Genomic DNA, 17,464 nt, shown 5'->3' on the forward strand with positions numbered 1-17,464 from the left:
GTGAGAAAGTGCGAAACCATATGGTACTAACTTGATACACTTTAAACCACATGGTACTAAAATGAAAAAGTACGAAACCACAAGGGGGTTTTTGAAGTTTTTTCCCAAAAAATTATATATTTATATATATAGAGAGAGAGAGAGTCCGGGATACTATCGATAGCATTGAGGATTTTGTGCTATCGAGTTTTCCACAGTTAGATTTAACCCTTTGATTATTTTTATCCGTTAGATTATACTATTCAACCAACCACTCACTCAATTCTAGAGGGCCCACATCATTCTAACCACATATTTCTCAATCCAAAGGCTGGAATGTTATTGATAGTTTTTTGCCTCTTTTGCTATCAAGTTTGGATGACAGCGGTCCCCTAGGGTTTATTGGTGATTCTAAAGTTGAGTAGGTGATTGATTGAACAATATAATCTGAATGGTGGAATTGATTAAAGTGTAGATTTAATGGTTAAAAAATGGATAACAAAAAAGTCCAAATACTAATATTCTAGCTCAACTCTCTCTCTCTCTCTCTATATATATATATATGCACCCATCAACTTTAAGGATTTTGAAATTGGCCCAAGAAATTTTTTGTTATTTGATTAACATCCCTTTACTTATTAATTGTTTGATTTAGTTCCTTCGTTAGCAATTTTGAGTATTCCGTTAGAATCAAAACAAACACCCATGAGAGATACAAATACGGTTTGCAAATGAGCGAGCCGACTCTTGTTGGACTCGCGTTTGACTCAGTGTTTGGATCGCTCGAGCTCGATCGAAATTAAACGAGCCGAAGCTTGAACAGAAAAAAAAAAACTCGAAATATATTTCGAGTCGAGCTTAAGTGTAACTGGGGTCGCTTGATTTAGGCTTAAGTTATTAGGCATATTAGCTGGCCTACGAGACCAAACCAGCAAAATCCTACTCTAATTACTCTCTCTTCCTCTCTTTCACTTGCTCACAGAGTCGTTTTTCCTAAATAATTTTTCTTAATATTATAGTACTGTATCTTATGCATTTATTTTGTCTATTGAACTATTAGACATATTTTTATATCAAATTCCAGATAATATTTTATAAAAATTAAATTATAAATTGCATGATATCAAGAATTACACGTGGCTCATTGAGGACTCGAGCTCGTTCAACTCGGAGTTAGGCTCAAACTCGGCTTAAATTAATTTCAAGCCGAGCTTGCGCCTAAATTTAGACTCGAAATTAATTTAAAGTCAAATTTGAGCTGAGATAAGCTCGTTCAAGCTCGGCTGGTTTCCACCCCTAGCTACAAGTGACATCTTTTTGACTTAAGAAGAACTCGTGAGTTTATAAACTAATCTAATTATCTTTTATATTAATCAATAGCAAATTAATAAATTATCTACTATGTTTTTACTTCCTGCTCAATAAATTTGGTAAAAATTTGAATAATTGCAGAAGAATTTTGTGTTTTTAATTATATATTTTTTACTTCCAGGTAATCTGAGCAGCATTTATTAGCACCAGATGTTATCCTAAAAAAGTGAGAATGTGTATTTGTGAAATAACTATGATGAGAAAGACTCCGCCAGGAATGTAAATGGATCTCGGTTGGTGGAGCTCCTATCTTGATTCGTCGTAAATGAAGTAGTAAGTGATGACTACAAATACAGAAAAAAAANATATATATATATATATATATTTCATCTCGAATCCATTCTAATCTGTTAAGAAAACAGAGCGGAAGGTAAAAGATCTCTACATTTTTCTAATCCATTCCAATCTGTCAAGAATCTGCCGAAGATCCACTTCTGTCCTGCTAAGAAAATTGAAAGAGATCCCTGCTCCTCGATCCACCCTGTTTGCATCCCTTGCCTCTTTAAACAGTATATCGCTAAAATTCTATGTATCGAACTCAATATTTGATGATTTATAATATATCTTAAATAATAAAATCTAACTCAATATATGTCAATTACAGCATTCTAAATGCATGCATGGAATTTAGTTATTGATTATCAACTTGTGAAGGCACCCGCACGTTACGGCGGATCAATTTCGCGAAAGCAAATAAATCAAAAAATGTTCCCTTTATCGAGTGTTAAAGTGAATTTTATAAAATATATTTTTAAAATTTTATTATAAAATTTTAAATTATGTAATTTTTTACTCTAGCTTTTTTATATGATTAAGATTGCATGTATTAACTATAAATTTTTATTTTATTATAATATTGATAACTTAAAAATAAGTTGTATAATAAAAAATAAAAAAGATATTGATATAAACTGAATTGAGTTAGAAATAAAAAGTGGCCCATCTCACCCTCCTTAGAAGTTAAAAAAAAAAATGGTCTCACCCAAACCCCCTTCGCCCAAATCAACTTAATTCAAAACACCACATCAGATTTTTATGTATCTATATAAATAAATATAGATATAGATGTAATGTGAGTAAAATTTAATTTGATAAACATGGAAAACACCATAATGGAAAATACATCAGTATAAAAAAAAAATTAAAAATTTATGAAACTTATACCTGAACTATGAACTATATATTAGAATTTCATTATTCAATTTTTTTAAAATTTTAATTTTATAATTTAATCTTTTAATTTATTTGATTTGAATTAAAGTATTATTGATTTAAGGCTTAGTTTGGTATTGAGGTCTATCTAATACTATTAGATAAAATAGAGTTGAGGAAAAAGCATATAGAGATATGCTTCTGCGTTCTCCAGTGAGACCGCAGAAAATATATCGTAACCGACTCATCGCGATATGCGGAACGCAATATTACGTACGGAAACAAACAGAATATTTTTCCAACGTACTTTCTTACCGTACGTAACGCAATCTCCCCGCAATACCAAACGAAGCCTAAGTCAGCAATGATACTTTGACTTCAAAGTTAAAGTTAATTATTTATTTTAATAAATTTATATTTACGAGAATTGTATTAAGTATATTAATTAAATCTGTAAAAATAAACGATATATTTAAATTTTAAAGTCAAAGTATCATTGATTGATTTAAATTATACAGATTGAAAGATTAGATCTATGCTTCAGATAAGTTCCATACATTTTTACCCAAAAAAAAAAAAAACTACTCAATTTGTATTAAAATTTAATCCTTAAAATTTATAATTTTTAATATATATAGATATTTCAAAAGTTGTAAAAACTATTTTTCATACTCTCACAACATGCGGTTACAACCAATTTGTTTGGATATTGACAAAACTTTGAATACATCGAATTCTTTTATTCATGTAGTCTGCTTGTTTTACTGAAGGTAAAGTTTAAATTGAAGTAAACTTTTGAATGAATTAGAGTTTGGTAAAATTTTTTTTTTTTTGTTGTTTATCTATGTAGCGAGTAGCGACAGAAGTGAAGATTTTATAGTTCTACTCTATTGTTTGTTTCGTAGAAATAAATAATACGAGAGCGGAAGGTATAAGCGAAAAGTTTGTTTCGAAAATCATTTCACTTCTTTTCAGTCTCGGCAAAATAAACACATCCGCATTCAAAATTATTTTCGTGTAGCATTGATTAAACCGGACTCGTTCGAGTTTGAATTTGGATAAAATCTCATGGATGTGTAGTCGTGTACCGATTACACTCTACTAAAGATTTTTTCCAAAAAAATAAAAAATAAAAAGAATACGGTGAAGGGTGTAGGGTGCACCGGGTGCACGCAATAATTTTCTCCCGACGCACGAAGCACGTTCCACGCGGTAATTTCGCCGCGTTCCAGAGGCCGTATGGGACGCCGCCACGTGTGCCCGCCCCACTCACCTCGGCGCGCCTGATTTTTTAGTGGGCCCCACCCCTCCCGCGAAAAATAATAATAATAATAATAATAATAATAATAACAATAAAAGGATAACAATTAAAGATTAAAATATAAAAAATATAAAAGCAAATTAAATTAATTTCTTCTAAAAAAAGTATTAAAATATAAGAAATATAAAAGCGTATTAAATTAATTTTTTTTCTAAAAAATGAGAAAATATCGGTGGTTGATTCAGATAATTACTAAATCTAGAATCGGATCACGAAGAATAATTTCTGTTTTCAAATTTTCCTTTTTTAGTTTCTCTCCATAAATATTTATTTATTTATTATTTATTTTCGATCACTATCACTATATATATAATATAGTATATATGAATATATAATATATATATATCATAATTATTATCTCCTTTCTCTTTTAAAAGTCCAACATCCTCCCACAAAAAAAAAAAAAAAAAAACTATTTACTACTTGGAATGGTATACAAACCTAGAATCCCAAGAGAGAGAGAGAGATAGATGAGAGAGTAATTTTGTCCTTTTTCTCCATTGTTGGTTCATGTACTTTTTTTTTTTTTTTCTTTTTTTTTCTAACGCTTCTGACACTTCTCTTGCACTCTACGTGAGTAGAGAGAGAAAGAAGAGAGAGAAGTGAACAAGTACTGCACTGCAGTTTTTGTTTTGTCATCGTAATTGCATTCGATCAAGAAGGTCGATAAGAAGCAGTAATGGTAATGGTAATGGCAATGGCGGCGGCGGCGGCGGCGGCGGCGGCGGCGGCGGCGGCGGCGGCGGCGACGATGTTTGCAGCGGCGATGATGTGCACCGTCGTCATCGCCGGCGACCCCTTCGCGTACTTCGATTGGGACGTCTCCTACGCCACCGCCGCCCCTCTCGGGGTTCCGCAGCAGGTGACGATGATCACTATCAACAATATTTATTTTCCCATATATTTTTTGTACGGAAAATTGTAAGTCTTTGCATGATGATTGATTTGACTAACGCTTATATTCGTAATTGATTGATCGATTGATTGAATCAGAAACACGAGTTCTCGGAACTCACGCCGGATATTAAAATGGTTTTTTTTATTCTTTTTTTTTTTTTTGGGTGTAGGTCATAACAATCAACAAGCAGTTCCCGGGCCCAGTTATGAACATCACCACCAACTGGAATGTTGTAGTGAATGTCCTCAACAACTTGGATGAGCCCCTTCTCCTCACTTGGTAATAACAAATAATTAATAATAATAATAATAATAATAATAATAATAATGATCAGCAGAAGCCGCCGAAGCGTCTGCAGCAGCAGCGACAGTTGTCGAAATTCGAATTTTCTTTTTCATGTTTTGCCACTCGATTCCGATTCAAATCGTGCAGTGATTGACTGACGGTTCTGGCGGTGTGGTGGTAGGGACGGAATTCAGCAGCGGAAAAGCTGCTGGCAGGACGGCGTGCTGGGGACGAACTGCGCGATACCGTCGGGATGGAACTGGACTTACCAGTTCCAGGTGAAGGATCAGATCGGGAGCTTCTTCTACTTTCCGTCCCTTGGACTCCAACGCGCCGCCGGAGGGTTCGGCGGCATTACTGTCAACAATCGGGATGTGATCCCCGTGCCATTCGGCAAGCCCGACGGCGACTTCACCCTCTTTATCGGCGATTGGTACAGCAAGAACCACTCGGTATGGCGGCGGCAGCAGCAGCTGCCTCAAATTCTAGAATTGGCGAGAATTCGAGTTCCGATTTCTGCCCGTCAGTTAGTCTCATTCTGCTGTAAATCAAATAATTTCTATCCAATTCCTATGGCCTGAGGCCTGATCCCCCAAAATGGCTTCAATGGAACTGATTTCAACTGAATTATTCTATTTGTGAGTTTCGATATGTAGTTGGAAGATTGCGAAATGTCCTATTTTGATCTGTGTTTCTGTTGTTGTAGGAGTTGAGGAAGATGCTTGATCAAGGGGAGGATCTTGGGATGCCCAATGGGGTATTGATCAATGGAAAGGGGCCGTATCGGTATAATACAACGCTCGTCCCCGACGGTATCGAATACGAGACTATAAATGTCGAGCCAGGTAAAAAATTTATGAGAATTCCTCGGCAAATTCATTTTTGCTTTTGCGGAAACTTCTTATTGTTTCTTTCATATATATTATAAACTCTGTTTTGGGTTGTTTTTTTTGTTTAATTTGTTCTCATTTGGTGTAACATTATATCAACTATAGTTATTTCTGCGATTTAAAGCTTATTTGTCGATAATGATGTTACAATTTTTCTTGAACCAAATGCAATAAGTTTTCTTATTATTCACACTGAATAACACTGGCGGGATAGTATAGATATTCTGCTATTTAGTATGAAGTGAATGGAGAAAGTTTCCAGAGATGTTGGTTATTTTCGGCACATATTATCTCTTGTAAACAAAATACGATACGGCTTTACATTTGCGCGACTTCGAGAGAAGAGAACAGCATTATTGAAATGAAAATCAAAGAATACGAATGAGTGAAAATAGCGAAAATACTGTTTCTGTCGGTTTCTGTCGGTGTTTCTTTCAGTGTTTCTGTCGGTCTCCTCTCTTTCCCTCTCTGTAATTTACTGTCGTGTTTCTGTCGGTTTCTCCGCACTTGTCTCCTCCATTTTGAATCTGAATGAGTAAAAGAATAGTTTCCTGTTGTGATCTTTTTTTCTTTCTCTTCTGTATTTTTCTCTCGTTGTTTCGTATTTTATGATAATCTGAGAATTTTCGCTCCTCAAAACCAGGAAAAACGTACCGCATTCGTGTCCACAACGTAGGCGTCTCCACCAGCCTGAACTTCCGGATTCAAGACCACAACTTGCTTCTCGTCGAGGCCGAAGGGACGTACACCGTGCAGCAGAACTACACCAACCTAGATATCCACGTCGGGCAGTCGTGCTCTTTCCTAGTCACCATGGATCAGAACGCGAGCAGCGACTACTACGTCGTGGCGAGCGCGAGGTTCGTGAACGAATCGCTCTGGAACCGAGTCACTGGTGTTGCCGTTTTACACTACTCGAATTCCAAAGGCGAAGCATCGGGCCCTCTTCCCGATCCTCCTAACGATTTCTACTACAAGTCATATTCGATGAACCAGGCAAAATCGATCAGGTTTGTTTTCATTATTATTGTGTTCTCGTTTCGGTTCACATCACTCTTTAACTATTTCTGTTTGTAACATTCCAGGATGAATGTGAGTGCGGGCGCGGCGCGACCTAATCCTCAAGGATCATTCAAATATGGCTCAATCAATGTGACTCAAATGTATCAGCTGAGAAACGAGCCGCCTCGACTCGTCAGCGGAAAACGTCGAGCCACACTAAACGGAATTTCGTATTCTCCGCCAGATACGCCATTGCGCCTCGCGGATTTATACAACAAGAAGGGGGTGTACACATTTGATTTCCCCAATAAGCCCACTAATTCGCCGCCCAGTATCTGCGCATCTGTGATTAATGCATCATACAAGGGCTTCATTGAGATTGTGTTTCAGAACAATGACACTGTAATGCAGAGCTACCACTTGGATGGATACTCATCTTTTGTCGTCGGGTATGCGAAATGTTTAGTCCTTTGCTTTCTAATATCATGGATTTGTTCGTTTCGATCCCCTTTTCGCACTTTTTCTGACGATAAAAGTATGCTCGATTTCTAGGATGGATTACGAGGAATGGACCGAGAACAGCAGGAATTCGTATAACAAATATGACGCTGTTTCTCGCTCGACAGTGCAGGTCTTTTCCTTTGAGATCTTCTCTTTTCTGCTGTTTACGAATTCACTACAATCGCTGATCGATTATTTCGTGTTATCGATGTTAGGTTTTTCCAGGAGCATGGACCGCGGTATTGGTCTCGCTAGACAATGTGGGTATCTGGAACTTGCGCGCGGAGAATCTCGACTCGTGGTATCTGGGCCAGGAGACGTATCTGCGGGTCGCGGACCCAGCAGGTTACAACAAGACCGAGTTGCCAATCCCGGATAATGCTCTCTTTTGTGGACTCCTCAAAGACAAACAAAAGTATGTTGCATATAGATTTTATGTAAATGACAAATTTTTGATCTTAGGATTTGTTTTTGATTCAAAATTTGAATATCTTTTAGGGCTCAAGTACCTCATGGGGATCAGCAAAAATCTTCTGCAACTGTGCCAGGAAAAGGCAAGCTACTGCTACTGATACTGCTGCTGCTCACATTGTGCTTTGTCCCATAATTTATACATTGATTAAATGACACAAAATTTGGGAACTCTTTTCTTTTTTCTTTTTTTTATTTTATTTTGTTCTCTTTCAAATTATAGGAACATGACATGATTGAGTAAAGAGATTGTTCTAGGGTTCTTGATGTTCTAATCTTATTCTTATCAAAGTGATTAACTTTAGTCATGTGTTTCCTCTTTGAGTTTTGGTTGTGGAAATGTTTGCTGATTCCTAGCAAAGAAATTCTTGAGTAGATTAAATAACACTTTTGGTCATCAAATTTTAATTTGTTGTGATTTCTGTCTGTTGCTATCGAATTCCACAACTCGATTTGTTAGCGAAATGTTGACGTGGCGTTGGCATGGAATTAATACAGCGTCTTAGTTATTGTCGCGTCATCAATCGCAACACATAAACAATAAGTAAACTAAATTGGGATGTGAAACTAAGATGCGATAATTTATAGATCAGTTCGAGTCACAAACTGTGACAAATTAAAGTTTGAGGACCAAAGTTTATTTAAAAGTTTAGAAAAATTACATAAGCTGTAGCTTACGGAACTAATATAACAAAATGATGAGGTTTTGCATTTGAATTCGATGGTTATCCTTAAATTTTTGGACATGTTTGAAATAGCGGCAAAATGCAGGGTTCTTATGGAAATAAGATTTTGTGCATGGGGGTACTTCAGGCATGAGGGAAAATGCAAGGGGGGATTTTGCATTTTCCATCTTTTATTTTATTTTGTTTGATGCATGTTGTTGTACCACATTATATATTAACACCACTCAGATAAATATATGTTAAATATAAGTAAAGTTTATCTCATATGTTAATCTTTGATTCCACGGTATTTTGCGGTTAACATCTTTAACTATTTAATTATCATTAATCAATGGTTAATATTTCTATTGAACTCTTGTTAAATAGGATAATTCAGCTCATTTGGGCATTTTTATTCCTGGTTTGAAAAATCAAACAAACTACAATAAAACAATGTACTTTAAAGGGGAATATATTTTCGTAATTTCAAAATATATTTCTACTAAAAAAAAGGGAAAGGGAGATACCAAGCTTCTAATGTAATTAAGTTTAAATGGATACTATAACACCACTAGGAGTTGGAATAATCTTAGTGGTGTTGAAATAATTCTATATATAAAATCTAATAGGACGAAACCTCGAATCTGGCTATACCATTTTAGGCAATAGTTAGGTTCAAAAAATTATGAGGATTAAGTGTGTCAGGATTGGTTGACCCCTAAGAAGTGGATGGTTACAGATGGATAATAAATTTATTACTGACGAACTTCATGATCTAGATAAGAGCTTTTTAGTAGCCACCATTATAGGTGAGCTACCTTGTTCTTGGTCCAACCACGCCAATGAACTCAACCACAATCAAGGAGTGTTGACCCTGAAGTATGTCCTAAGGCCTGTTGGGATAGAAGAGAGAGAAACAGGGCTAGGGATAGCAAACCTAATGAGCTATCAACACAAGCCAACCTAACAGAGAATCCTTAGTTTAAGGGTAGAAACCTTCTACCCTATAAAAATTTTGAGAGAAAACATTTCCGTCGTAGAAAGTCTAACCTAGATCCTAAGAAACTAAGGGCATGTTTGGTTCACCTATCTTAAACTATGGAATCGGAATGGAATTCATTGATTTCGATAGTTGCTGTTTGTTTTATATGAATCGGATTCCGATTCCCATTCCACTCCGGAATGAGAATGGCCAAATTCATTTATGATCCAATCCGGCTTTGAATTCCGGATTGGTTCATTCCAAAGTAAACTATTCAAAATCCTCTTTCACCAACATCTACCTCTTCTCCTTTCGTCACTTTCCTCTCTTTTAATCAAAACCCTCTCTCAAAAATTTTAAATTTTCATTCCGATTTCCATTCCAATAATGAACCAAACATTTTTAGATGATTCGTCATTCCATTTTCCATTCCAAAGCAATCCAATTCCATTTCTCATTCCTATTCCAATCATGAACCAAACATGCCCTAAAAGCGAAAGGGCGTTAGGGGTGAAAATGGATCAGATATTACCCGAAAGTATCCATATCCATATTCAATAATGTTCAGATCCAGATAGAAAATATCCGGATCTGATTGGATACGAATATGGTTTTAAAGAGTTAAATTTTTTCAGATATTCGAAAAAAAATGAATATGAATGTGAATATCCGAACTTCTAGTATTATTATTTTTATATTTTTTATATTTTTGAATCCGCCTGACCCAATTTTGCCTATCCGGCCCGCCGAAATCCCTTTCCTCGAGAGTCTATCTCTCTTGTCTATTTTTCTAATTCATTGCCGATCAAAGTTCGGAGCGATGATTGATACATGGTGCGAAAAAATAAGGTGATTTTTTGTGTTATTCATTTATTTTATAATAAGTTATATTTTAAAATTATATATTTTATATATGAAGTATAGTTCAGAAATAAGATAAGAAAATAGAGTAATTTTTTGTGTATTTGTATATTAATATATATTACTAACCGAATGTATTCGATCCATATTCGAATTTGAAAAAATCTCGATCATATCCGAATCCATTCTTAGCAGATATGGTAATAAAAAATTTAGAATCTGACGCATATCCGTATCCAAATCCATATCCAGAAAATAAATATGGATGCAAATACAGTTTCGTTAAATATTCGATCATATCCAATCCGCTTTCACCCCTAAAGGGAGTAGTGATAATGCGGGCTGCATTGTTTGCAGAAAGACTAATCATTGTGCAAAGGATTGCTACTATCACAAGACTCGGCGTTCCGCACCAAAGAAGAATAGCTGCACTTGCAATGCATGATAGTAAAAAATTATTTTTTATATAATAATAAAATATCTATCAAATACCTGATAATAAGTAAATGTCTTTCCTGTGTAAGATGCACCAACATTCTCAACTCCCTCTTTAAAGATCTTTTTTATATTGTAACATGCCAATTGTTCTTCATAAATTTTTATTTTGAATAACTATTTTAAATTAACAAAAAAAGATAATATTTTAATTGGAATCATGATGATTTTAGGAAAAAGATATACAACAGAATAAATTATGTGGGAATAGTTACTTTTGAAACATAACAATGCCATCACATAATGTATCATCATGATATTGAAACGATATACAGGATTTTGCAGTAGAGATAAATTTCCAAAGTACTCATGAAGTAAAATTTCACCAGAACTGTACATAGATCAAAAACTACTGGTATCTCCTTTTTCTTTTTCTTAACAAGATCACATGACTAAAACTTTTCCGATGTAACTCGGTCACTTATCAAATAATCAACTGTTGTTCCACACATCCCACTAAGCGCAGTTTCGAAATGCATTCGACAAACACAACTACTTTGATGCTTTATATCTAATAAAAAAGTAAAAAAAGAGGGGGGGAAAAATTCAAAGAGTTTTGGAGCTCGCACCTCCAGTGATATCACAGTAGTGCAGAATTCCACCGGAGAAGCATACGGCCCGCCATTTCATATTCTCAGAGAAGCAGAAATCTAAAGTACTCTCGAAGTTCTCGGAGCTCAGAAGCATCAAAGTTGTTGTGTTTAACAGCACAGCACGCATTCCCAAACAAGGCCTCGTGCCCCTGGCATGCGGTGTCCTCACTATTACTATAAAGAGAGAGAAACCATGAGATGTGGCGCAGTTCATCTTCGTCGGTCCATTTCAGAGTAATCCATCATTTCGAAAGCCAATATATAATTAGAAACAAAGTGCACGCCGCTATTACTGCAGAGAGGATTAGCGTGTCCTTCGAGCGCTTCCTCTTAATGGCACCTAAAAGATGCACGGAAGAAGCACTAAGAACTCGCAAGTAATGTCGAGGAAAGATATGTAGTAACACAGGAAATGCATATATATACCAAGAAGGCCTCGAATTACAGGGAATTTTTCGCCCAACTGCTTGACTTTTCCTTGGACATCTCCGAACAACGCCCGCTGCGTGCCCAGAACTGATCTTGTGGCTTGAGCTTGGCCTATTACTTCGTCAATCTGGGTGGAATAATGTAAGAATGTTCACATTGTTATGCATATAGTAAGATGAATGACATAATATTGTTCTCAGGATCATCTGAAATGCAAATATTGTTCTCAAGATCATCTGAAATGCAAGAAGTTCAAAGAATTTAATAGAAGTAAGATATATTTCTACTCGCACTGTGATATGTCAAAAGATGTAAAAAGGAGATGAATTCGAATAATACCAATACAATTTTTACAGATCAACGTACGGACACCTCTTGAACAATCACATTCTTGCGATAATTGCAGAAATCAGCTGCCTTGAACTTGATTTAGAGCATTTTAAGTACCTAGAAACCGAATATGGTGATTTTTGAAACTCACTTATGTCATAATCGAAAGGCCTCAAATTCGACAATTTGTTATGGCCTATGTAAGCCATTTGCTAATTTAGCAGTGTAAAATAATCCAAATCAATTGAATTTTTAATAGAAAGTTCTTTTCACTATCTTAATCATGTTTTATGGCCTACGTAAGCCATTTACTCTCTTAACGGTATAAAACGATCCAAATAGATTGAATTTTTTATAGAAAGTTCTTTTCACTATCTTAATCATGTTTAACATCCCCGATCTTGCATTGAGAAGCTCTAACCTCTATTTTTCCAACATTGTTTGTTTTTAAACATTCATTTTGTGGTCTGTTAAATGCACTAGAGAATGAATTTTAAAAACTGTGAAATTCAATTTAGACACTTTAAATGCCTTAGATCATATTTGACAGTGCCGATCGCCGACTCGGATTCATGATCATTGGAAAAGATTTGATAGGACAAAGGGCTTTGTCCCATTAATAGGAGGATAGCTGCGTTCTGAAAAAGAACCTATTATTACTATTGAAAAAAGTGGAGGAGACTGCTCATTGAGAGAACATTATTTCATCAAACCCTGATAAAAACTACAATTTGCACTATTGCCAGGTTCAGAATCCCGTTAGTATTTTTACAGATAAAATGCAAAAAACGACTTCCCTTAGAGGGATTCTTTCCTCAATGAAATCCACCACACTGTCCTTTATCTAAATCTGACTAAATAAAACCAAGTCCATAAGTTGGAAGAGGGTCTGTAATGACAACCCTTGTAAACCTTCTATCTTCGCCTTCTGTCTAATGAGAACAAAAAAGTTGAGAAAGACTCTTCTATAGGTTTGGCCAAGTTTTTTCATCATTGGGATCAGATGGTTCTGTAACTTTCAATAGTTTCTAACTCGCCTGGCATCACTAGAGTTTACATCATCACTTTCTGTGTCCAAAAAGTGCTCCAAAGCTTCTAAAGCTCCGAAACTACAATGCACTTGTAAAGAAACACACATGGCCTTTCAACTGTTTTCCTGCGTCTTGATACTTTGGGTTTTGGACTCCTAAGAGCGTGTACTATTATATGATAAGGTAGGTACAACTGTTCTCTTTTCACTTCAAGACTACTTTTCTGATCATATTCCATTACGAATATAAATTTGCCTACCACCACATCCTTCATTATTGGGGAAAATATTGCATGATGATAATGACAATGGCATCAATGCATCATATAAAGCTATTTGTAAAAAGAAATGTTCCATTAATTGTCCATTTTCCATATCATTGTATCCATCTCATCTCAGCTTAAGGCTAATCACCCAGATATGTATCTAAACTAACCAATGTTCTAATTTATCAGGTTAAGCATAAAGGGAGGCTGCCCTTTTGGTAATTTGCGTATCACCATCAATATCAGTATGTTGCTTCTAGACATTGTTCATCATTTGAAATTAAACATTTAATATTAGTTGAGTTGTAGCTGTATGAAATAATGTAGCAGAAATTTGGAGTCATCACATTAGGCCTGACCTGAAGAAGACTATCAAGACAGGTGTTGCCCAAAGTAGATTAATGCCAGAAACCAATCAAAAACAAACAACACATTACCACCTTATGTACAGTTAGGTCGAACAAGAGATCGTCAATGGCTCGAAACTTAGTGAATATGTAAAAAAACAGGAAAATCTATCGGACCCACATTCAACTGTAATGTCATTAGCCATAACTAAAAGAATCTGGTAAGTAATAGTTATCAGTTAGGGAGAGCTTAGACCAGAGATGCTGATATGAAAACGAGAAATAGCACTACAGTGGTTAAGATTTACCAAGAGAATGAGCTTCTTAGTTTCATCTTAAGAATTAATTCAGAAGACACCTTCATGTGAATTGGCACAACCATCAGAATGCATTCAAATTCATTAGATAAGTGTAGGATAGGAAAAAGAAAAAAAAGTCTATCGCGCTGAAAATGACTAAATAATCAATTATTAATTAGTATTGGGGATTGAAAAATACAATACAGTAAAAAGAACTTTGTTTAAAATGTCAGCTGAAATCTGCTCATGTTAGTTTATTCTTACTTGATTTATGCTTCCATGAATTGCAGCCCTCTCTCTTAACAAATGAACCCCTAATGACTTGCTTCCAGATGCCTGTAGGATTTTAAGAACGACATAACAATCAACTAGCCAAAATTTTCGAATGCTACATTAAAAAATCTTACCGACTATTTTCATAACACTTACCTTGGATTCGCTGATATCATCTCGAAAAGAACTAAGAAGCTCTGCATGCTCCCTCATTGAGTTCATGTTTCCCTTTGTTCGTTTAAACTCCTAAGAGTATAAAATTATGAAATGATTTTGATAAGAATCATAAGATGCAGCTAAGACGTAACATAAGGATATATATATATATATATAAAAAATAAAAAAAAAAAAAANAAAAAAAATAAAAAAAAAAAAATCTGTCACCAAACCATTGGCATCCCAATGGTTAAGTTCTGAGTTCCAAGTGGAGGGAATTTGGGTCATAACGCACCTTGGCCTAGCTCCCTGTTCTCACTCAGAAAAAAAAGAGAAAACAGTCGCACACAACTTGAACACAGCGACTCCATAGTTAAAAAAAAAAAAAAATTAGGAAATGGGCACGGCATGAACACCGCTAATAAAATATAATATTATTAATATAACAATATATTTATTATATATAAAATATTAAGTTTGCTAAAATATTCTTATATTTCTCACACGAATGAAACTTAATAACATTCTCATTGATAGTTCATATATTTAAAGAAAATAAATTCTCCACCATGCATAATTTGTTTCTATCTTCCAAAAAGAGTATTTATGCATTCATCAGAAAGCCAAAATATTTATCATCTTACATTATATATGCATTATGGGATGCGCCATGGACGTGCGTCGAACTTGCATCCATGGCGCATCCGCGTTGGACACGAGTTCGACACAGACAGGCATCTGTCTGACACGGACGCGCAAGGCTTATAGCTGCGTTCGTGAAACATAGGTGACTATTTAGCAAATATGCGTACACTGTTTGTCACTAAAGAAAAGGTAGATCTCTTGCCAGTGAAGGAATAAGCATCGTGACATGACTGACTTGATATTTATATAGTACCATACAATCACAGTGATGATACGGCAGCATCACATGAAATATGTTCAGCATTCAATTGCGTTGTCGTATCATAAGCAATTGCCATGGATCGGTGACAATATCCATGTCAAACGTGGCTAATATATGTCAGTTTGCATGCCACAACTAAGACAATTCATAAACTTGAATAGCAACACCACAACCCTAATTATGAAAAAAGATAGTATAAGATTAGTTCATTATTAGACTTTTTGGAATAAGTAAATCTGACAGTTAAGAACATATTGAGGAGCAAAAGCACATACCTGTGCAAATTCATGTAGTATGTCTCTATGCCTCGCGAGCTTTTGTGTCACAGAGGTGGTAGGCGTTGCTGATGCTGCACAACGGCTCATAGCATCATTGACGTCTAATAGCTTCTCAAGTAAAGACTGTATTTCCATCTCCATAGACTTCCACGACCTACTGGATCCTACTGTCGGCGATCCACTGTCCACGAAACCTGGTACACTACGTATAGATTACAAATAGGAAGATAATATGATTCATCTTAGACATATAATAGAGAGAGTACTATAAACACTATTTGACGTTTAATTTGCAAGTATTACGCTGCAACAAGGCGAATAGCGATGTACTTTTGTGCTAGTAATCACAGTTATAGCAGAAACAATATTATTAAAAACAAATATTTATCCAAAACTACGAAACCATTTCATAAGCAATGTCAATAAAGGGCCCTTTTAGAAACGAATACCAATGAAAAGAAACATAGAGCGGAGGGACAAAGTTTAATACAGACTAAGCAGATTTATGACACAGATGTCATACGAATAGTTACCATCATGGCCTCCTTTCACACGCTGCATCTTTAGTCATAATTATTATTTTTATCAGCAGCGATATACATTTTACGTGAGACCCATCTTACCATTATGCACGCCTGCTAGTATGGCAGTTGTTTGGTTTTCTACGTCTCGAGACAAATTAAAAGCGTAGTCGCAAGCAAACCTACCAAAGGCCCAAACTGGTGCGTCTTGATCGAAGCCTAATTCGAATGTAGTTGGAAATACAGTAGTAATAAAGAGTTATGTACAACAGGGCGATCTTATCTAATCGACCTGCTAATCTCTTCGAAAAGAAAAAAAGAGAGAATTTCTCTATGCTGGGGTTAATCTCACCATCCCATATAAATGACATGATCTGCAACTGCAGCTTCCGACTATTTACCGCCAAACGAGATAGATGTAAATGTAATTGTTGCACATCCAACGGATCGAATTTCTAATTGTATTTGTAAGTCTTACTAGCATTTGCTAATCTTAGTCGATATATAATAATAACTTATTCAGTATGAAAATGTCTAATAAGGATCTGATTTTGCTCCCTGAAACAGGCCTGGAGATCCATTATTTGGCAGGATAACATATTACACCAACCAAATATTTATCTTATTCCGGAAAAATGGCACTTGATCACACTTCCTCATCTTTCAAATACTACATGATTATTGATCAAATCAAAGAGATATAACGAATAAGAGAATTCTCAAATGAACAACGAATGAAATCGATCAAACCAAACTAGAAACGGCCAATTCAAAAGAGAGATCACGGATCTACAAGGAGAAAAATTACGAAAATAAACAAAAAAAAATTAAAAAACAAAAAGTGGAGATCGAGGAGGAGATCGTACCGGAGGAGGTGGAGGATCGGGAGGCGAGGCGAGCGTAGGAGGAGAGCTTGACGTCGAGATCGCCCTCGATCTTCCTCGCCTCCCGCCGCAGCTCCTCCCACCCCGATTCTTGAAGCTCCGGGCTCAGCCTCAGCTCCTCCATAACACCACTCCCCCTTCCCCACGCGCTGCTGCTTCTTCTTCTTCCTCCTCCTCCTCCTCCTCCTCAAGCTTCTGATAATGGCGTGGGGAGGAGATTTTTTGCTTATTTTGTGTTTGATTTTTTGCCGCAGTCGTAGATCGCCGCGACGGGGGCG

The 17,464-nt window shown here is 35.8% G+C and overlaps 2 protein-coding genes across 2 annotated transcripts; one reads left to right on the plus strand and one right to left on the minus strand.

The window, feature by feature from the left end:
• Positions 4,388–8,188, plus strand: LOC109727169 (monocopper oxidase-like protein SKU5). The gene is made up of 9 exons (XM_020257110.1): positions 4,388–4,685; positions 4,891–5,000; positions 5,188–5,458; positions 5,713–5,851; positions 6,540–6,906; positions 6,982–7,347; positions 7,451–7,529; positions 7,615–7,814; positions 7,898–8,188. Exons 1-9 carry the CDS (start codon positions 4,503–4,505, stop codon positions 8,004–8,006), a joined length of 1,824 nt encoding a protein of 607 aa, XP_020112699.1. The 5' UTR covers positions 4,388–4,502; the 3' UTR covers positions 8,007–8,188.
• Positions 11,133–17,464, minus strand: LOC109727234 (Golgi SNAP receptor complex member 1-2). The gene is made up of 6 exons (XM_020257250.1): positions 17,169–17,464; positions 15,779–15,975; positions 14,597–14,686; positions 14,432–14,503; positions 11,893–12,022; positions 11,133–11,806 (listed from the first exon to the last, which is right to left on the minus strand). Exons 1-6 carry the CDS (start codon positions 17,308–17,310, stop codon positions 11,709–11,711), a joined length of 729 nt encoding a protein of 242 aa, XP_020112839.1. The 5' UTR covers positions 17,311–17,464; the 3' UTR covers positions 11,133–11,708.

This window comes from Ananas comosus, linkage group 22 (assembly GCF_001540865.1).
Source record: "Ananas comosus cultivar F153 linkage group 22, ASM154086v1, whole genome shotgun sequence".
NCBI classification, from domain to species: Eukaryota; Viridiplantae; Streptophyta; class Magnoliopsida; order Poales; family Bromeliaceae; genus Ananas; species Ananas comosus.